General features: G+C 39.3%; 1 protein-coding gene across 2 annotated transcripts; it reads left to right on the plus strand.

Annotated features, from left to right (window-relative positions):
- The first annotated feature begins 33 nt into the window (after positions 1-33).
- GTF2H3 (general transcription factor IIH subunit 3) lies at positions 34-21529 on the plus strand. 2 transcript variants are annotated; one of them, XM_057746364.1, is made up of 13 exons: positions 34-141; positions 3693-3772; positions 9434-9540; positions 9984-10150; positions 12897-12959; positions 13812-13841; positions 13990-14018; positions 16378-16452; positions 17228-17281; positions 19033-19101; positions 19498-19633; positions 19741-19777; positions 19864-21529. In XM_057746364.1, exons 1-13 carry the CDS (start codon positions 129-131, stop codon positions 19931-19933), a joined length of 930 nt encoding a protein of 309 aa, XP_057602347.1. In that variant the 5' UTR covers positions 34-128; the 3' UTR covers positions 19934-21529. The 2 variants fall into 2 exon arrangements, with proteins under 2 accessions (XP_057602347.1, XP_057602348.1); XM_057746365.1 differs by having other exon boundaries at positions 86-214.
- Positions 21530-21915: the final 386 nt, after the last annotated feature.

The following is a 21915-nucleotide window of genomic DNA, read 5'->3' on the forward strand; positions in this document are numbered from 1 at the left end:
TGGGTACGGCGCGCGGCCTGAGCCAAGCCGTCTCTTACGTCACTCAGCGGCGCCGGAAGTCGGGGGGCGCAGGATCCCGGAGGCCCGCTTGACTGCGAGTGGCTGTGCAGTAAGGGACCCGGGCAGCCATGGTCTCAGACGGTGAGGGCCGCGCCGGCGGGACCCGGACCCTGGGGCTGAGCGAACTTTGCCGGGACAGGACCCGCCACATGGAGTATATTTTGGGGGCTGGGTGGAACCTCTTTCATCTTTAGAGGAATAGCGAATGTATTCATTCATCCATTCAGTAAATATTTTTGGAGCGCCTCTTGTGTGCCCGGCGTTGTTTCGTGCCCTGGGAAATACATAGAGAATATGACAGACTCTTGGAGGTTACAGTCTAGTGAGCGAGACAGACAATAGACAAGTAAATAGAAGTAATTTCGAAGGGTGAGAAGAGCTGTGAAGACGATATAAAGTGATGATGGGGTCGATTGTGATTAGGCGATGATCGAGGAGGAGCTGCTTTCGATAGGGGTCCAGGGAAGATCAGTGATATTGAAACTAAGACTTGAGTGACTTTTATAAAGTCCCTTTGGCACATTGAGCCACTACGTTACAGTGGGGAGACGGAAAGGGGACACCCAGGGGTAGAGGAAGTTGGAGAGACTTTTTGTTCATACTTTAAACTGCCAGTTATAGAGCCTGATATATATATTTTGTAAGTTGGATTACAGTTGCTTTACAACGTTGTATTAGTTTCTGCTGTACAACAAGTGAATCAGCTGTATGTATAGATATATCCCCTCCCTCTTGGGCCTCCCCGCCCCCCTCCCCCCAGCCTGATATCTTTTTTTTTTATTTTTAATTTATTTTTTTACAATAAACTGCATATATTTAGGGTGTACAATTTGGTATCCCAATCTCCCAATTCATCCCCCCCAACCCTCCCCGCTTTCCCCACTTGGTGTCCGTATGTTTGTTCTCTACATCTGTCTCCATTTCTGCTTTGCAAACCGGTTGATCTGTACCATTTTTCTATAGTCCACATATATGTGTTAATATACAATATTTGTTTTTCTCTTTCTGACTCACTTCACTCTGTATGACAGTCTCTAGGTCCATCCATGTCTCTACAAATGTCCCAGTTTCATTGCTTTTTACAGCTGAGTAATATTCCATTGTATGTATGTACCACATCTTCTTTATCCATTCATCTGTTGCCAGCCTGATATCTTAAAGGGAGAAAAAAGAGGCCAGGATGGTGGGAGCAGGGTGGGCTAGAGGGATGAGATCAGAGAGCTAGCCCGGTGCAGGGCCCTTGTGGGGCTTGATCTCTATTTTTAAGTGTATTACAAAGCTGTTTTAGGGCTTTAAGCAAGGAAGTGTTACCATGTGATTTACATTTTTTTTTTCAGCCGAGCAGCGGCTTGCGAGATCTTAGTTCCCCAACCAGGGATCGAACCCGTGCTCCCTGCAGTGCAAGTGTGGAGTCCTAACCACTGGACCACCAGGCAATTCCCTGATTTGTAGTTTTAAAAGATTACTTTGGCTGCTGTGTGGGAAATGGACTGTGGAGAGCAAGAATAGAAATAGATCCTTTCAAAGGGGCTATAACAATTGTCCATGCATCCTTCACCTGTTTTAGTCAACATCATAACCCTGTAAGGGAGGCAGACGTGGTATGGCCTCTGTCTGCAAATGAGGAGGTGGAGACCCAAAGAAGGAAATTCAGAGGGACATTCCGTGTGTGTGGATACACACCTCTCCTGACAGGCAGCACTTTCTGTTTTTCTCAGGCTTGATAATAGCAAGGAATATATGGCCCTGAGAATTGAGGGGTTGGGACCTGATAGAAAGTAAGGCCAAAGGCTTTTGGGTGGAGGAGTGAGGGCCTGTGGGAGACACAGTTATTAAGTGCCTCTTCTGTGCTAGGCACTTTGTTCTGTGATTTATACAGCATTCCTCATTCCTCTTTCCTTAAGAAGTCCTCAGTTTAAAGGGCAGAGTTGGGAAGAGAGAACAGAAATGCAGCTAACTGTAAAATGTGGTAGTGAGTAGTCATTAGAAGACAAGCAATGCTGTGGGTGGTCCAAAGTAGGCAGCAGGGCGGGGCATCGAAAAGCCACAGTCTTTAGAATCAAGCAGATCTGTCTTCAAAGCTGGGTGTTAGCTTTGCTACTTGCTAGCAGGCTACAGTGACTCAGAGCAAGTTACTTTCTCTTGCAAAATAGAAATACTGTATTTCACCCAATCTAAGACAGCATTGATTATGAAATGTGCTTTTCTTTTCTTTAATATACCACCAAGAGAAAATAAAATGTAATCAGTCATAATGGTAAGATACCATCCTGAGTTCAGCAACTGTCAAATGTTAAAAAAAAAAAGAAAGAAAGAAAGAAAGGAGGGCATACATCTTATAATTGGTGAAAGACAGCAAAAGATAGCACTGAGTCCCTTGCTGGGTTGTCGGCATGGGCTGGGATGATAGGATACATATGCCGGAACTGATGCAGAGGGGCTGACATTTCCACTCTCCTGAGACACGGGAGCCAGGACCTGTTGGAAGACCTGGGGAGAACTTTTGCTTAAAGAGGTAGCATTGGTTTGGGGCCTTGGAGAGTAAATAGGGTTTGTAAGCAAACATCAGAGATGGGGTAGGATTATCCTGACACAGGGAACAGGGAACTGGAGGAAGGAAGGTAAGGGGACAGGAGAGGCACTGTTGCTTTTTGCTGTTAAATGAGCATCGTGGGTTTTTCACAACAGCATGTGCTTACAGGTTCATATGTCTGTCACCTCGGTTAGAATGTAGGCTTCTTGAGGGCTTGGACCCAGTACCCCCAACATCTGACACTGGTGCTTAGTGTAAATTTGTCGAATGAATTAACGTGTTAAGTTAGCCTGTTTGGTTGTGTCTTTCACTTTGTAGAGAGTAGCCTAATTTTTTTCACAGTAAAATCTTTACATAAAGCCTTTCACTCTGGTTTTCACCTGTCTCTTGTTTTTGTTTTTGTTTTGTTTTGTTTTGTTTTTGGCCTCGCTGCACCGAGTGGCTTATGGGATCTAAGTTCCCCGACTAGGGATCGAACCCTGGCAGTGAGAATGTGGAGTCCTAACCACTGGATCGGCAGGGAATTCCCCTGGTTTTCACCTTTTAAAGCTTGGCTCCTGATTGTAATTGGGCTTGGTGGTTTGATGGACTTGGAGCCAAATTGAGTCTGTCTGCCTTTAAATCTAACCTTGCCACCCCCCACCTTCTGCCACCCCATGCCTGAAATTCTACTAGTGATTCTAACTGCTGGTTAATCAGTGCCTACTATCCTTGACCAGCCATTTAAAATGCGTATGTGTTTGGCTTAATGTAATAGCTATTTAGTGAGCATCCCCTATGTGCCAGGCATTGTGCTCAGAGCAGAGGATAAACAGTGACAAAAGAGACAAAAATCCCGCCCCTGCCTCCCCCCGATGCTTACTTTCTAGTGCATGAAACGTATAGATGTGCAGAAGGAAAGCAAGAGCCTGATAAGGGCCCCCAGAGCTTTACATCTTTAAAAGAACTTGGCCTTGTGTTAATCTCATGATTGTTAAGGTGGTGAACATGTAAAGGCATGTAGTGATGCTTACTTTGGATTTAACTTATAAATTGAGAATGTTAGCTCTGTTTCACTTTTATGAGGCTAATTTTTTTTATTTTTTGTTAATATTTTCAGAAGATGAATTGAATCTTCTGGTTATCATAGTTGATGCCAACCCAATTTGGTGGGGAAAGCAAGCATTAAAGGAATCTCAGGTAAGATTGCTTGAGAAGGCTTTTGGATAATTTCTGGCTTGACTGAGTATATGTTTATGTTGCTTTTTTGTTAAGGTATAATTTACGTATCATAAAATTCACCCATTATAATGTACAATTCAGTGGGGGTTTTTTTAGTAAAAATCACAGTAAAGCTGTGTAACCATCACCACTATTCATTTTAGAACATTTCTATTTCCCCCCAAAGTTCCCTTATGCCTGTTTGCAATCAGTCACTACTTCTACCCCCTAGTTGTTGGCAACCACCGATCTGCTTTCTGCCTCTATATTGACTTTTCCAGACATTTCACGAATCGATTCCATATGATACTCAGTCTTTTTTTTTTTTTAATTAATTAATTTATTTATTTTATTGGCTGTGTTGGGTCTTTTTTGCTGTGTGCGGGCTTTCTTTTAGTTGCAGTGAGTGGGGGCTACTCTTCATTGTGGTGCGCGGTCTCCTCATTGCCGTGGCTTCTCTTGTTGCGAAGCACCGGCTCTAGGCACGTGAGCTTCAGTAGTTGCAGCACATGGGCTCAATAGTTGTGGCTCACGGGCTCTAAAGCGCAGGCTCAATAGTTGTGGCACACGGGTTTAGTTGCTCCGCGGCATGTGGGATCTTCCTGGAGCAGGGACTGAACCTGTGTCCCCTGCATTGGCAGGTGGATTCTTAACCACTGCGCCACCTAGGAAGCCCGATACTCGGTCTTTTTTAAAAAAACTTCCTATTTTGAAATATTTTCTTTTGAAAGTTACAGACTCACAAGGAATTATAAAAAGTGGTACAAAGAGGTCCTGTATACCTTGGCTCCAGCATCCCCCAGTAGTAACATTTTATATAATTGTAGTGCAATAGTAAAAATCCAGGAAATTTTTTTAAGAACTTTTATTGAGATATAATTGACATACAATAAACTGCATATATTTAAAGTGTACAATTTAATATTTTTTTTCTTATTAGTAATGCACATATGGCAATCCCAATCTCCAGTTCATCCCACCCCAAAAACCAGGAAATTGACCTCAGTACCGTCTACAGACCTCATTCAGATCACAGCAGTTTTGCATCCACTTGTGTGTATATGTTTAGTTCTTGCAGTCTTATCACATGTAAGATTTGTGTAACCACCACCACAATCAAGATGCAGAGCTGTTTCCTCACATAGGGAGCTCCCTGGTGGAGGCTTCCGTTATGGTTGCTGTAACTTTCTAGTCCCTGGTCCTAATCTACTGATCTGTTCTCCATCTCTGGAACTTTGTTATGTAAATAGATCATACAGTATGCAGCCTTGGAGGCTGGCTTTTTTTCACTCCACATAATGGCCATGATCCATCCAAGCTGTTCCATGTATCAAGTTTGTCCTTTTTATTGCTGAGTAGTAGTCCATGGTGTGATGCACCATAGTTTGTATAATCATTCGCTTATCAAAGGACATTTGAGTTGTTTCCAGTTTTGGCTATTACATAAAAAGCTGCTCTGAAAATCTATATACAGGTTTTTGTGTGAATGTAAGCCTTCATTTCTTTGGGAGAAATGCCCAGACGTGCAACTGCTAGCTTGTATGTTAATCACATGTTTGATTTTATAAGAAACTGCTTTACTGTTTTCCAGAGTGGCTATACCATTTTACATTCCCACCAGCAAAGTATGAGAGGGCCAGTTCTTTGTATCCTTACCAGCATTTGGTGTTGTGATTTTTTATATTAGCTGTTTTTTTATTATTATTATTATTATTATTATTATTATTATCAGCTGCACCTCGAGGCACGGGTATTAGTTCCCTGACCAGGGATTAAACCTAGTCCCTCAGCAGTGAAAGCATGGAGTCCTAACCATAGGACCACCAGGGAGTTCCCTCATTAGCGTTTCATAGTTTTCATCAGACAAGTTTTGTAGATTTATATCTAAATATATGTTTTTTTAGCAATTGTAAATGAGTAGTATGTTTTAAATTTTGGTTGCCACCTGTTTATAGAAATATGATTGATTTTTGTGTGTTGCTCCTGTATGCTGGCACTTTGCTTAACTTCTTAGTCCTACCAGTGTTTGTGTAGATGCCTTGGGGTTTTCTAAGTAGACAGTCATGTCATCTGCACATAGGCACAGTTTTATTTTTTTCTTTTCCAATGCACATACCTTTTATTTTCTTCTCTTGTTTTATTGTACTAGTAGGACTTCCAGCACTATGTTCGGTAAGAGTGGTGAGAGTGGACATCCTTCCCTTGCTCCTGATTTTAGGGGGAAAGCATTCAGTCTTTCACTGTTAAGTATGGTATAAGCTGTAGATTTTTTTTGTGGATGCTCTTCATCAAGTTCAGGAAGTTCTCTTCCTAGTTTTGCTTGGAGATTTTTATCATGAATGGATGTTAAGTTTTGTCAAATGCTCTTTCTGCATCCATTAATGATTTTTCTTTAGGCTGTCAATGTGGTGGATTACATTGATTGATTTTCAAATATTGAACAGCTTTGCATTCCCAGAATAACCCCCACTTGGATTCAGTTTTTATCTATTTTATGATAGATACTGGTCTATCTTTTCTAGTTTTCTTTTTCTTTTTTGTACTGTCTTTGGCTGATTTTGGCTTAAGGGTGATACTGGCTTCATAAAATGAATTGGGAAGTGTTCTCTTGTTTTCTGGAAGAGATTATTTAGAATTGGTGTCAGTTCTGTAAACTTTGGTATGGTTCTCCAGTGAAATTGTCTGGACCTGGAGATTGCTTTTTGGTGTTTTAAACTATGAATTAAATTTCTTTAATAGTTATTAAACTATTTGAAAGATCTTTTTCATATTGGATGAGTTTTGGTAATATGTAGTCTTTTGATGTTGGCTTTTTTCACTTAGTATGTATTGGTGGTTCCTTTTTATTACTTAACAGTATTTTATAGTGTGGATATACCTCTTGTTTATCTATTCACGGACATTTAGGTTGTTTCCCCTTTTTGACTATTGTGAATAATGCTGGTAATTCACAAACAAGTCTTTGTATGAACATATGTTTGCATTTCTCTTGAGTAGATAGAGACCCATGAGTTGAATTGCTGGGTCATATGGTAAGTTTTTTTATTTTTTTTTAAATCAATTTTTTTTGGTTTGTTTTCTTTATTTGGCTGCATTGGGTCTTCATCGCTGTGCGTGGGCTTTCTCTGGTTGTGGTGAGTGGGGGGCTACTCTTACATGTGCACGGGGCTTCTCATTGCAGTGACTTCTCTTGTTGTGGAGCACGGGCTCTAGGCACGAGTAGTTGTGACGCATGGGCCCAATAGTTGTGGCTCATGGGCTCTAGAGTGCAGGCTCAGTAGTTGTGGCGCACGGGCTTAGTTGCTCTGAGGCACGTGGGATCTTCCCAGACAAGGGCTCGAACCCATGTCCCCTGTATTGGCAGGCGGATTCTTAACCACTCTGCCACCAGGGAAGTCCAGTAAGTTTAGATTGAACGTTTTAAGATGTTGCCAAACTTGCCAAAAGTGGGTACACCGTTTTTGCATTCCCATCAGCACTGTATGAGAGTTCCAGTTTTTTCTTCACATCTTTGCTTGTCTGTCTTTTTTATTATAGTCATCTACTGTAGGTGGTAGTATCTCATTGTGTTTTAATTTGCATTTCCCTAATGACTAATGATGTTGAGTCTTTTGTTCATATGCTTATTAGCCATCCATATATTTTCTTCGATGAAATTTGCATTCAAATGTTATGCCCAATTTAAAATTTTTTAAATTGGACATTTTCTTAATGGTGTCTTTTTTTAGAAATAACTATATCAAGCTAGAGTTGACATATGATAAGTGGCACATATTTAAAGTGTTTAATTTGTTATATTTTCACATATGTATACATTCATGAAATTATCACCACAGTCAAAATGAATGTATAGATCCATCACCCCCAAAGTTTCTTCCTGAAAATTCCTTAGAATTCATCCCACCCACCTCTCTGCCTCTCCCCTCCTGGAGGCAACCACTGATCTGTTTTCTGTCGCTATAGCTCAGTTTTCATTTTTTAGGTATTTATATACATGGAATCAAATAGTTTTTTGTTTGGCAGTGGGGGGGGTGTTATTTTTTTTCTTTTTTCCCTCTCTCTCTTTTTTTTTTTTTTTGGTCTGGTGTCTTCACCCAGCGTGGTTATTTTGAGATTTGTCCATGTTGCTACGTGCATCAGTCGTTGATTCCTTTCCACTGCTGAGTAGAATTCCATTGCACAGCTCGACCAGCATATCACTGCCTGTTACCATATTCTCCAGGAAGACGGTCTTATTTTGAACCCTCATCAGTGGTGTATGAGGAGTCCCTCTTTTTTTTTTTTTTTTTTCCGGTATGAACACAAGGTGCTCTGTTCCCTTATTTATCTTTTGCCAGTATGATGTACCAAAATGATCTCAGTTGCTGTTAGCGTATTTAATGTCCCTTTGTATTTCTCCTTTCGGGCATTGCCCGTTATTCTCTTTGCATGTTCCTTTTTATTTTTTAATGGTTTTTGGACACTCTTTATATTAAAAGGTTAACTCATCTGTCATATGTTGCAATTATTTCTTTCCAGTTTGTAATTTGCCTCTCACTTTTCTTTAGCCTTTTTTTTGCCATGTAGAAATTTTAATAGGTTTGTTTTATATGAGTGAAATTTACAGTTTTATTTTCTGCTTGAAGTATTTCTTTAAGAGAAACATGCTTTATTACATGATTATAAAAATATCCACCTGTTTTTTTTAGTATTAGTACTTGTCAGAATGTAAACTCCATGAAAGAAGGGGTCTTTGCCTGGCACATGATAGGTGGTCAGCGTACTTAATGAATGAATGAATTCAAAAGTTTTACAACCACCAATTTAATCAGTATAGATTGTCTGTTCCATGTGTAGCAATAGTTTGCTAGTAATTTTATCACAGAAGATGTGATATGTTTGCTATTCCCTGAATGTTATGCAGAAAACATTTGTGGAATATTGTACTGATGTAGAATTGGTTTCATAAGTAAAATTAGAAAACTGTAGTTTTCTTTTTTTTTTCAGGTTTGATTATCCATATTTTTGCTATGAATATATTTATGAATAAATAGATTGTATCAATTAACAGTATAACAGCTGGAACACTAACAGTGAAAATGAATGTCTTTGCATATGATTTCTTGTCTCGGTTGGAATTTTTGTCTTTCTTGGGTTTATATTTCAAATTGGGCTGTTTTGGTTATCGTGGAGGATGAAAATGCAGCTGGTTGACAGTTCTGTAAGGGAGGAGAAAAAGTGAGGACAATTTTCCATAACCAGTTTTAGTAAAGATTGATGCTACTGACAAATTATATTTATGTCAACTCTAGCACACATCAGTCATCATGTTTATACAAAAGGACCATATCTCCTTACTTCCCTAATTCCACCCCATCCCCCAACAGCAATTCTTCCTTCGTTTTGCTGTGTCCCGTGAGACCTGACCTGCCATGTGTTGTTTTTCTAAGCAAGTCAGAAATGGGCAAGCCTGTGCTGTTCAGAATTAGAAAACTGTAGTTTTCAAATGTTTTTGCTCCTGACTTTAGAGTGAGGAGCTCCAGAGCAACTTTTTAGCAGTGAATAATTGTCTGAAATTTAAATGAAATCTTGATCATTTCAAGACCTGACATTGTTATCGGATAGCTATTTACCTTTCTTTTGTCTTCTGTTTTTCAACAGTTTACTTTATCAAAATGCATAGATGCAGTGATGGTGCTAGGAAATTCTCATTTATTCATGAATCGTTCCAACAAACTTGCTGTGATCGCAAGTCACATTCAAGAAAGGTATGACCATTATGATTACTTTTCCTGTTCAGTGCTTAAGGACCCTTGGACCAGATATTATGGGGGTAGATAAATATACCTCAAATAATAAACTAGTAGTAGATTAGAATTTGGTATGGATCTCTTTCATTTGTCACCTGAGAAGGTAGAGTGGGAACTACTGTAAAGCATTTCAAGAGACTGTAACCCAGTACTTTCTTTATTCCTCTCACTTTTTAAGCAAACAGTGAAATCATCAAAACATTGTGTGGTGGTAGACTCATGTTTGCCAATTTGCTTATTTTATACATTTTTTAAAACTGAAATTTATTATGGAATCTTGAGAGTCTGGAATTGGTGCGGTTTTTATCTCTGCTGAATTTCATTTTGTTGTTTAGTGAGGGCACCAAGTCCTGGTGTAACTAGGTTCTTTTTGGCTTTTTTTGTTTGTTTTTCTATTTCAGTCGATTCTTGTATCCTGGAAAGAATGGCAGACTTGGAGACTTCTTTGGAGACCCTGGCAACCCTTCTTCTGAATTTACTCCCTCAGGAAGTAAAGATGGAAAATACGAGTTGTTAACAGCAGCGAATGAAGTGATTGTTGAAGAGATCAAAGATCTAATGACCAAGAGTAACCACTTTCAGCTTTTTTCCCCCCCACCCCGTTCTTGCTAATTGCAAATGAAGTTGAATGTGGAGGTCCTTGAGGCTTTGAGTCCAAAACTTTGAGGATCTTGATAGTATTTACTTCATTCTCTCTTTTCTTTTAAAAAATCTTTTCCATCCAAGTCTGTGCGTTACTTGCCTGACCTCTGCAGCATTGATGCTGTTCACCTGCTCCGCTTCTTGAAACACTCTGGTTTCTAAGGCTAGCCTGCTGACCTATTTTTCCTCTTTTTTAGACCATTCTTTCTTCCATTTCTGACTTTTTCTTCTTTCTGCTTGTTTCTTCAAAATATGTACGTTTTTTTATTCTGCCATGTTATTTTCTTATTTCCTCCCTCTGTATGTTCTCATCCACTCTTGTCATTGTTGTTTATGTACGACTACTTCCCAGTCTTGGTCTCTAATCCAGCCTTTCCTTCCAGCTGCAAGTGTCTCCACCTAAATGGCCCACAGTCTCATTAACACGCCCCAGACCAGTTTCATCATCTTTTCTCTTAGACCAGCATTTCCATTTCCTATTTCTGTCACCCCCCCCAGCCACCTATGTTTCCAAAAAGTTTTCATTTTTGACTCCTTCCTTCTCAGCCAACATCTAATCAGCTATGTAATCCTATTAATTTAGCCTCAGAAGTACCTCCAAGGTCCGACCTCTTATTACCTGCCATCTAGCTCAGCCCTGGCAGTGTTGGCCAGCGCTAGGCAGTTCTTCACTGTGGGGGTTTCCTAGGCTTTGGAGGATACTTAGTGGTATTCCTGGCCTCAACCAACTGGATACCATAATATCCCCCAGTTGTGACAACCAGATGTCCCCCATGGGGCACAGTTGCCCAGGTGGAGAGCCTTTTTCCTTTTTCTTTAATATGTATTTTATTTATTTATTTTTTGGCCGCGTTGGGTCTTAGTTGCGACTCGTGGGATCTTTTGTCGCCACATGTGGGCTCTTGGTTGTGGTGCTCAGGCTTCTTTCTAGTTGTGGCTCACAGGCTCCAGAGTGCACACGGACTCATTAGTTGCAGTGCACAGACTCTGTAGTTGTGGCACGTGGGATCCAGAGCACATGGGCTCTGTAGTTGTGGCATGCAGGCTTTCTAGTTGTGGCACATGGGCTCATTTGCCCCGAGAGGCATGTGGGACCTTAGTTTTCCAACCAGGGATTGAACCAGCATCCCCTGCAGTGCAAGACAGATTCTTTTGTTTGTTTGTTTTTTGGTTTTTGGTTTTTTTTTGAAAATTGGATATTTATTCACAGGTTTTTTTGCATTAATTTTTGTTACTATTGCATTAAAACATTATTTGTTGCGACAAGACAGATTCTTAACCACTGGACCACCAGGGAAGTCCCCCAGCTTGAGAGCCTTTGCTCTAGATCACTGTAACAGCTTTTTAATTGACTCCTGTCTCTCCATTCCAGTCTTTCCAGTTGGCCTCTAGAGTTATCATCCTAAAAATCAGAGCTGCTGTCCCCTGCCTGAAAGGCCTTTTGCTGATTCCCTGTTGCCTGTAGGCAGTGGAGTCAAACTGTCTCCTGTGTCCAAATCACCCATAGGGAAAAGGCCACTCTAGAGACAGAAAGTTGGTTAATGATTTCTCCTGGGGCTGGGGAGGAGCAGAGAAGTGACTGGGAATGGGCCCAAGTGATCTTTTGGGGTGGTGGAAATGTTCTGCAGTTGGATTGTGGTGAGGATTTACAGCTCTGTTAATTTACTAAAAGTCATCGACTTGTGCACTTAAAAAGAGGTAATTCTGTGATCTGTAAGTTCTACCCCCAGTGAAACTGTTAACCATCACCTGGAGGGCTTGTTACAATGAAATACTGAACCCCACGCCATAGTTTCTGATTCAGTGGGTCTAGGGAGGGCCCGAGAATTTATATTTCTATTGAGTTCCCAGGTGATGTTCCTGCAGCTGGTTCTAGAATCACATTTTGAAAAAGCACTGGCCTCCAAGGCAAAGTCCCAACTTCTCAGTATAGTGTTCCAGACCTTTCCTGGTCTGACCTCCCACTGGGGTATCAGTGCTCCTGGACCAGTTGCAGGCCCTGTTTGCACAGGGTGTCAATCTGGGCTCCCCACCTTCTTGAGCTGAAGGTTTAGAATTTTGATTTTTTTAAAATTTTGACTGTTTTTCACTCAAGTCTCCAAATGAGTTGTAAACTTCATCCCTGCCTCCCACAGCCAGGGGAGTTTCTCCAGTCCTCTTTTCACTGGTCCGGCTTTCTCAGGGGGATGGGGAGGAGGAGACGGTGGAAAAGGCTCAGAGCCTGGCCAGGGGCCACTGTCCAGGCTGCCTGCAGTTGTTCAGGACCTTTTGTACCACTTAGATCATCGAGAAACCAGAACCTTTCCCAGTAGCACCAGGATATTTTTAATTATTTGTTTTCTATAACATAAATTTTGTGGTTTTAACCATTTTTAAGTGTACAGGTCAGTGGCATTAAGTACGTCCACCTTGTGCAAACACCACCACCATCCGTCTTCCCAAACTGAAACTTTGTCCCCATTAAACAACACCCCCCCCCCCTTCAGCCCCCGACCACCAGGGAGGGTATTTTAAATTGAGAAAATGTTTATAATTGCTTATCTATGTTTTAAAACCCAGTTTGAAAATGTCATCTGATTTCATTCATGAAGAAGAATGCTTTGGTTTGAAAATGATTTTAGTTCAAGAAAGTACCTAAAAATTCCCTTTTTAATGTTTTTTGTTATTTATAGGTGACATAGAAGGTCAACATACAGAAACTCTGCTGGCAGGATCTCTCGCCAAAGCTCTTTGCTGTATCCTTGGTGTTTTAACCATTCAGAAGGTGTCTTTTTTTGTAATAAAGATATCTGAACTTGTCATATTTCTTAGAACCTTGGGTGCCCATGTTAATGGAAGGCATGAGTATTCTGAAATGGTAGATGATCAAAAAATAGTGCATCTTGGCTTTGACATGTTTTTAGACAAGCTGTAAGAATGAGAAAACTCCAGTTTCTCCAGTATGTCTTGCTCACCATGAATCATTCTTCAGGATACTTCTTTGTTTCTTATTAGACAAATTAAAAAAAATTTTTTTTTCCGTCTCCCTTGTGTTGGAAGCAGGGTTTGATTTTAAAAGCCATGCACTATCCCTGGGGCTTATTAAATGAGTAGCTGCTTCCCCGCAGGAGAAAGGGTTATTTTGTACACCTTTATAAGCATTTTGAGAATCTATGTTTGTGTGATGTTTTCTCAGTCTTATGTAATTTAATGTGTTTGTTTTGTAAGGTACTGAGTGATCCCTGTCCAGACTTTGACTGGGGGTGTCTGAACATCTGTGTATGGTTTTCAAGTTTATTATCTAATTTGATTGACGTATTGATTTACCTGTGTGCCCAGTATTCAAATCCAAGACTTGGTGGATGATCATAGAACAATCAAACCTACTAATTTTAATTTTCTGGGACAAAGATCATATTTTATTCAGGTTACAAAGCCCACTTCATTACAGAGTTAGTACTTGGAAGCTCCCAATCACTCTTGTTTTGTGTGTTTATCATGGGCTATGGAGCTTTTCCTGTTTTCAGCTAAAATTGAAGTTATTTTTCTGTTTACTATTAATATTTATGAAGTAATATTTTTAAATTCCTTAATGCTAAGAAAATAAGACATTCATAGAATGAACAAGGAGGTTAAAGGTAGGAGTCTACATTCTTCTATGAGACTGTAATCTTTATTTTACTACTATAACTTTGAGGGACTGTTTAAAAATTGGTGAGAAAACCTTATGTGTAATATGTTTAATAAAATTCAGTTAAATTGTAATCTGTTTTTATCTCTTTATAGATAATCAGGAAATGAAATCAAGGATATTGGTAAGATGAAAAGAAATCAGTACTGTGTTTTTATACCAACTATAGCCAATTAGAAAACATAATGGGAAAAAAGAACCATTTATAAGAAACAATAAATATTAAGTATCCAGAATCAATTAACAAGCGATATGTAAAATTGATTATGGTGAAAAACTAAAATTCTGGGAGACATAAAAGAATTCAATAAATAGAGACTCATATTTTTTTCTTTTTAAAATTTTTATTATTTTTTAATTGACGTATAGTTGTACAATATTATTTGTTACAGGTGTACCATATAGTGGTTCACAATTTTTCAAGGTTGTACTCCATTTATAGTTAAAATATTGGCTATATCCCCTGCGTTGTACAATCTATCCTTGTAGCTTATTTTGTACATAATAGTTTGTACCTCTTAATCCTCTACCCCTACCTTGTCCCTCCTCCCTCCCAACTGGTAATCACTCGTTTTCAGAGCCATATTTTATTCTTGGATGTCAGTTTTTCCAATATTAAGCTGTAAATTCAATGCAATCTCAGAATACTAATCAGACTTTTTTTTCCTAGCAGAGGTCGGGGGGTTTAAGAAAGTCAGCAGTTTATCTGAAAGAATAAATCAATGAGCATAGCCAGGAGCTTTCTGAAAGAAAATAGTAGGTAGGAACTTGTTCCAGTTGACTTGAAGAAAGACACACAGCCCCAGAGTCGTGAGTTTAAGTTTTATTCAGGGTCTTACTGAGGATGATAGCCCAGGAGACAGCCACTGAGCTGTAGGGAAACGGCCCCAAAGAGGTAGGGGAGAAGCCAGTTTATGATATGATTTTTTTGGCTAGGAAATCCATGCAGTCAAGCATACACCTTGGTAAAAGATTACAGCTAATCGCGAAGACCAGATATCTCACGTCAGCGATGTTAGTGCTTTTCTATTTCTTTTTCAATTCTTGCCTGCAAAGAGGCAAGAATGTGGGGTCATTGAAATTCTTCCTGAGATATGCATGTAACTGTCTAAGGGCCTGTTTGTCCAGAGTGCCTCATCCTGTTTTTCATCCTGAAGTCCTCTAGGTGGGCAGCTGCAGTGTGTTCCCACTTAACCCTTGTAGAGCTGGGTGGTGAGCAGTGCTCTTTGTTCTTCTTTGTTCACACTCCTTTAGGCATTAAAACACATTCTAAAGCCACAGCAACCGTGTGGTTCTGGTACCGTAGTAGGCAAACAGATGATGGAGAAAACTAGAGTCCAGAAACTGGGTACACAGTGAGGTTTGACGTGATAAATGAAGCACTTCAAATTAGTGGAAAGGAAATGGATTATTCAGTAGAAGGTGTTGGGTCAGTTGATTGGCCATTTGGGAGAAAACAAAGCTAGAACTCACTGCTTACACCTAAACACATTCTAGTAAAGATCAAACATTTCAATGTAAAATTTCAAGTCATAAAAGCGCTGGAAGAAAATATCTGTTTATAATCTTGGGCTGGTGAGTGTCTTGCTAAGCATAAGGTGCAACTTTAAAAGGAAGCTCAATCCTCAAAGAAATAAAACCCCCAAAACAAGGATGGGGAAAAGAAACTATTAGGAAAAAGTACTTCCGGTATAACTACCTGACAGGATTAATGTAATATTTCTAAAATAAAAAAGAGCTCTTGTAAATTAATTTTTAGAAGTCAGGGTTGCCTCTAAGGAAATAGGTGGGAAGCAGGAGCAGTCTGCAGAAAGGGAAATGCAGATGACTGGTTAGCCTTTGGAAATATGGTCAGCCCTTCTAGTGGTTATTCTTTTGCATTGCCCATGGAAGGATTAAATTGGTACAGCTCTTCTGGAGGGCAGTTCGGTAATATATATCAGAGTTAAATGTGCAGACACTAGTAATCTTGCTGATTATTTTTGTAGCTAATCAGAGAGTTGTGCAAAGGGTAGATGAGGGCGTTCATCAGAGCGTGGTCTAAAACTGAGGTTTGGAAACTGCTTGAATGTCTTTTATAGATAATTGGTTAAACAGTGGACGTCTGTGAACTCAGCATGAAGGATGGTATACACCCAGATTTATTGATGTAAGATTTTTTTCGCCCCCAGGCATTGGGGTCTGAAAAAGCAGGCTGCAGAATACTAGTCAGAGTATCATCGTGGGGCGGGCTGTGAGTGAGAGACAGTGTACACACGCCCACGGAAGTGCTCGTTAGAGACCATCAGCAAGGGTTATCTCTTCAATGACAGGATGTGGGGGAGAGCTCTGCAGTCATCTTTACACTTTTAGGTATTATTTAATAATAACTACAAAGAGATTAGAAAGGTGATGTTGGTTACAGTTTGTAGTATACTGTGATGAAATTTGAGTGAGAGTACTAGGATGTGGCTGAAAGGTATTAACGTGGATGTGATTTTTAGGTGATTAAGGCTGCAGAAGACAGCGCACTGCAGTATATGAACTTCATGAATGTCATCTTCGCAGCACAGAAGCAGGTGAATTGAGAGCCTTCTTTTTAAAGAAGAGTGGTTTCATAGTGAAGGAGTGAATTTTATTGTTTGAGTGACCTACTTAGAGAGTATTCTGACTAGATACTTATTAAGGGATTGGGAATGTGGAATCCATATTTTGTACAATACCAGTCATTTCTCTGTTTTGCATCCTGGACCCTTGAGAATCTGATGGGTCCCCAGAACAATGTGCATTCAAACAGTTTAGCATACAGTTTTGTGGTATTCCTGTAATCCGTTTAGCGCATCCTTGGACGCCAGGCAGAGAATTCTGGATTTTATAGTTTGCTACGTACCTTGCCTCAATTTCTCTGTCTCTTTGCTTTAGGGAGGTCTTATAAAGATTCGATATTTTTACTTTGCGAATAACTGAAGAGTTCAGATAAGCTGTCACTAATATGTTTTCTTCTTTGATATGTTAAAAAAAACTTTCTTAAAACTTCAGTTTTAACCTAAAATGCTGCTATAGCTATGTAAAATATTTTCCATCTTGGAGTGGCAGCATGATATGGTGAAAAGACCATGGACTTAGGGGACAGGCAGACTGCAGGTGACAGCACTGCTTCCTCCTAGCTCTGTGACCACCGCCCAGCCAAGGCCTGGGTGCTTCAGCTGTAAAGTGCAAATCAGATATCCACCTTGCCGAGTTATTGTGCATATTAAATGAGCCATTTTAAGAATAGAGTCTGGCATATAGTAGGTTTTCACTAAAAGGTAGTCATTATTACTCCTATAATATTTTTTTAAATGTTCATTTCAGAATATTTTGATTGATGCCTGCGTGTTAGACTCTGATTCAGGACTCCTCCAGCAGGTATGTTTTAAATGAATGCTTGGTGTTGGTGGTTATGAAAGCACAGTGTGTTCTGTTACCTATTGTTTGTTTTGTTCTGTTACCTATTGTTAAATGCCTTTTATCCACCAGTCTTCACACATTTTTAGGAATGAGCTTGTGTGATGCTTTATTTTTTTATTTTTAAAAGATTTATTATTTATTTATTTATTTTTCACTGCATTGGGTCTTCGTTGCTGCACACAGGATTTCTCTTTGTTCTGACGCAGGGGCTTCTCATTGCGATAGCTTCTCTTATTGCAGTAGCTTCTCTTATCGCGGAGCATGGGCTCTAGGCTTGTGGGCTTCAGTAGTTGTGGCATGTGGGCTCAGTAGTTATGGCTCGAGGGCTCTAGAGCACAGGCTCAGTAGTTGCGGCGCATGGGCTTAGTTGCTCCACGGCATGTGGGATCTTCCCAGCCCAGGGATCGAACCCGTGTGCCCTGCATTGGCAAGCGGATTCTTAACCACTGCACCACCAGGGAAGCCCCTCAGATGTTACTTGTAATCAAAATTATGAAACTGAATTTTACTTTAATTTAACCAAAGAGGGAAAAAAAAAGAAAGAAAATAAGACTGAAGAAATTACTAAACTTTTGATAAATGTTTTTGACCACAAAAATATTATTTCCTAAAAGATCAGTTAAAAGCACAAAATTGTAGAGAACTCTGAGTTTAGGTTACTGCTGGGGATGTGTGGGGGAGGGGAGATACATCCAGAAAGTACACCAGCCTCAAAGATTCTAGAATTATCCTATTTCTTAAGCTCGATGGTTGTTTGTTGGGAATGTGAAAAGGTACAGCCACTTTGGAAAACAGTCTGAAACATCATAGAAAGTTAAACATAGAATTATACCAGTTGAGTCCACAACTCCATTCTTAGATATATATTCAAGAAAAATGAAAGTGTGTCCACACAAAATAGCGTACATGAATATTCATGGCTGTGCTATTCATAATAACCCAAAAGTGGAAACAACTCAAGTACCCATCAGGGGACAAATGAGTAAACAAACTGGTCTATCCATGCAATGGAATATTATTTGGTCATAAAAAGGAATGAAATACTGATACATGCTATTTACAATGTGAATGTAACTTGAAAACATTATCCTGCGTGAAAGAAGCCAGTCATAAAAGGACACATTGTCTGATTCCACTGATATGAAATGTCCAGAGTAAGCAATTCCACAGATATGGAAGGCAGATTAGTGGTTGCCAGGGGCTGGGGAGAGGAGGGATGGAGTGTGCCTGTTAGTGGGGCTGGGATCTCTTTGTGGGGTAATGAAGATGTTCTGGAACCAGACAGTGGTGACAATTGCACAACTCCATGACTATTCTAAAAACTAGTAAATTGTACACTTTAAAATGATGTTTTATAGAGTGGGAATTACATCTCAAAGCTGTTATTAAAACATAATAAAAATGAATAAACATGGCAAGAATAAAAATTTATTAGTAGCAAGCAAACAGCAGATAGGGCATGTACTCTTATACTACGGTCTTCAAAGGGTGAAAGGGTGTGGACCAAGGGGAAAACGTAAGATATTTGAACATCTGGAGAGGGAGCTACAAGTTTCTGGTCCTCCGTCACTCTGGAAAGAGATTCCTTTTTAATTTGCTATGTCATATCTTCCTCTCCTTTTGGAGACCTGAAGAGCAGCTGGTGAGAATGACCTCCCTCTGGAAAAGCAAGTGCTCGTTTGGCAGGGAGCCCTTTGTGTGTCTTGCAGGCTTGTGACATCACGGGGGGACTGTACTTGAAGGTGCCTCAGATGCCCTCCCTTCTGCAGTATTTACTGGTAAGGAAATGTCAACAGTGAACCCAATACCTGGAGCCCAGTGAAACTCTTGTTTCCTGGGGAATGAATGGGAGCAAGATGGGTGATGCCTAGTAACCAGAAGAAAGGAATAGAGGGGTGACCTAGGGAATTCGAGCTCAAGGTAGGCTTTGGACCCTGAGAGCTGTACGTGGAATGTTGTATGACTGTTTACAGAACAGTGCCTGTGTGTGGAGGTGCTCGATAATTGTGGAATGAATAGAAACACATTTCTTAATAGACTCTCAAGGAAAATCTAATTTGGTATTCTCAGTGTTTACTGGCTAATATCTGGTATCTATGTCCTGACTTTTGGTTGTTTTCCCCCATGTTTCTAATAAAAACTCCTTGCCCTTTTTTTGTTGTTGTTGTTAACAGTGGGTTTTTCTTCCTGATCAAGATCAGAGATCTCAATTAACCCTGCCACCCCCAGTTCACGTTGACTACCGGGCTGCTTGCTTCTGCCATCGTAATCTCATTGAAATCGGCTACGTCTGTTCTGTGTGCTTGTCAAGTGAGTTCATGTGGTACTGAGTTTTTCTATGTTGGGGGGAGTGTGCAGAAAATGTCTTCAACTGTGTGGCTTTTAAACCATCCTGTTTCTGTTTTTTCAATTTACAGTATTCTGCAATTTCAGCCCTATCTGCACTACGTGCGAGTAAGTATCTTTGAGGCTGTGCGGCTGGTTGGCATTTTATAGAGATTAAAGCATTAAAAAGTATTTTCTTCTCTGTATTATTTCAGGACAGCCTTTAAGATTTCTCTACCTCCTGTACTGAAAGCCAAGAAAAAGAAACTGAAAATGTCTGTGTGATAGCAAATATTGTTTCCCCATCACTTAGAGCTGTTGATAGAAATTATATGGCAGAATCTTTGTTAGGAACGCTCTGAAAAAAGTAGAGATATGTGTAAGATGATTTTTAATGAACTTTCTTACAGGAAATATTGTAAAACATCCTCCTCATCCTGTGCTTCTGGAGGGCTGATTTATTTGAGGGAGTCATCCTATGCAACATACCCTAAAATCTTTTCTGACTGATTTTTGTCCAGAAATGGGGGAAGAAAGCACAAATTTGTGATTTTTTTTTTTTAAATGAGATGATCGCTTGTCAGAGGCAATCTGTCCTGACTGATTATAAGCGTCAGAACCTACCAAAGTCTAGGTTCTTACTGTGAAATGTATGATGTGAAATTTGAACACAGTTTTGGAAAAAGTGACTATCTGTGGAGTAATGGCATTAATCAGTATAGAACATCTTACTTGAGTCAACACTTAACTTCGACGATGGTCAAGTAAATAAAATCTTTGTTTTCTAAGTTGAAATTTAGCTCCAGATATTAGCAAATATTTATTCTTTTGTCTGACATCAGTACGTGTTTGGACAGAGTTATCCAAATGATAGTTTGTCACTGAATATCTCTCAGATCTGATTTTAAATGAGCAAGGAGAGTGAGTGCCGTAGTCTGCTAGGAACTTTTTCTTTAAGAACAGTCATGTGAAAAGCTTATTTGTGAAAGCCAGTGCCTGGGTTCTGAGGGGGAATTTCTTGGGGAGAATGGATTCTGTACAGCTAAGTGTTGCCCCATATAGAATTCATCCCTTTTTTAATGAGGAGGGGTAAAGCATTAATACTGGAGAACTGTTCTCTAGAAGCTTTGGACTTAATACTGAAAACTTCTATAAGTTCAAAAGAAAAATTATTTGTAATTTCAACAGTAAAAAACTTATTTTTCTATGTAACCTTGAAGGTATTAAAAGTCCTTTTAAATTCCAGCAGAGTGTAGGAAGGTGGCCGATTTGATTTGTTTTTAAACAGTATGTTGACAAAGACCTATTTGTGTACACAACCTTGTATGTAAATAAGATTTTAATTTTCTCTTGATACCATCTCAGAAACCAAGCCTAATTTAAGTAATTTGGTGTTTGGTTAGATTATTATATTGGTTAGATTAACAATTTTGTTAACAAAATACACAAAGATTTTGATGACCACTTTGCAAGTATTTGTTAATCTTTGAGTTTGAGTCTGTTTTTCTTTTAAAAATAATATTTAAGTGGGAGGGTTGCAGGGGGAATGAATTGGGAGATTGGGATACCAAATTGTACACTCTAAATATACGCAGTTTATTGTATGTTAATTGTATCTCAATAAAAGTACTTAAAAAAATTAAAAAAAAATATTTAAGATTTCACAGTCTAAGTGTAATGGAGATCACTATTTTAAGTCTAGGAAGTAAAGCATCATATATCAAAAGACGAATAATTTCAAACAAGCAGATAAGGTTTTTGTTATTACTTTTTCATTTGAAATGTTTTATGAGCTGACTTAATTCTGTTTAAATTTTTTTTAACTCCTGTGTTTATGGTTCATTTTGTATAAATTTTTTATAATAAAATAATTAAAATTTTCATATTTGCTTGAGTTATTTCCTCTTATTCATTGTTTATTTCTTGCTCATTTAATTCATCTTCACCTGTGTACTTTTTACCTGGATTTGGTCACATGTCAGACAGTTTTTTATTTAACTCTGAAGAACTTTAATTTCAAATCTTGCCAAAACTATACACAAAAATATTGTTACAGATACTATATAATTATAGATTGGTATGAAGTTTTTAATACAAGATTTCTTACACACCATACATGGATTCTCTTAGTGAACTGGTTCACCACCGCTCTGATAGATAACAAAAGGAGTGCACATTTATTGAGTGCTTACTATATGCCAGGCATTAGTCTAAGTTCACTAGATGTGTTACCTCATTTAATTCTCACACAATCCTATTTGGGAGAC

Source organism: Hippopotamus amphibius, chromosome 8 (genome assembly GCF_030028045.1).
Source record: "Hippopotamus amphibius kiboko isolate mHipAmp2 chromosome 8, mHipAmp2.hap2, whole genome shotgun sequence".
In the NCBI taxonomy this organism is placed as follows: Eukaryota; Metazoa; Chordata; class Mammalia; order Artiodactyla; family Hippopotamidae; genus Hippopotamus; species Hippopotamus amphibius.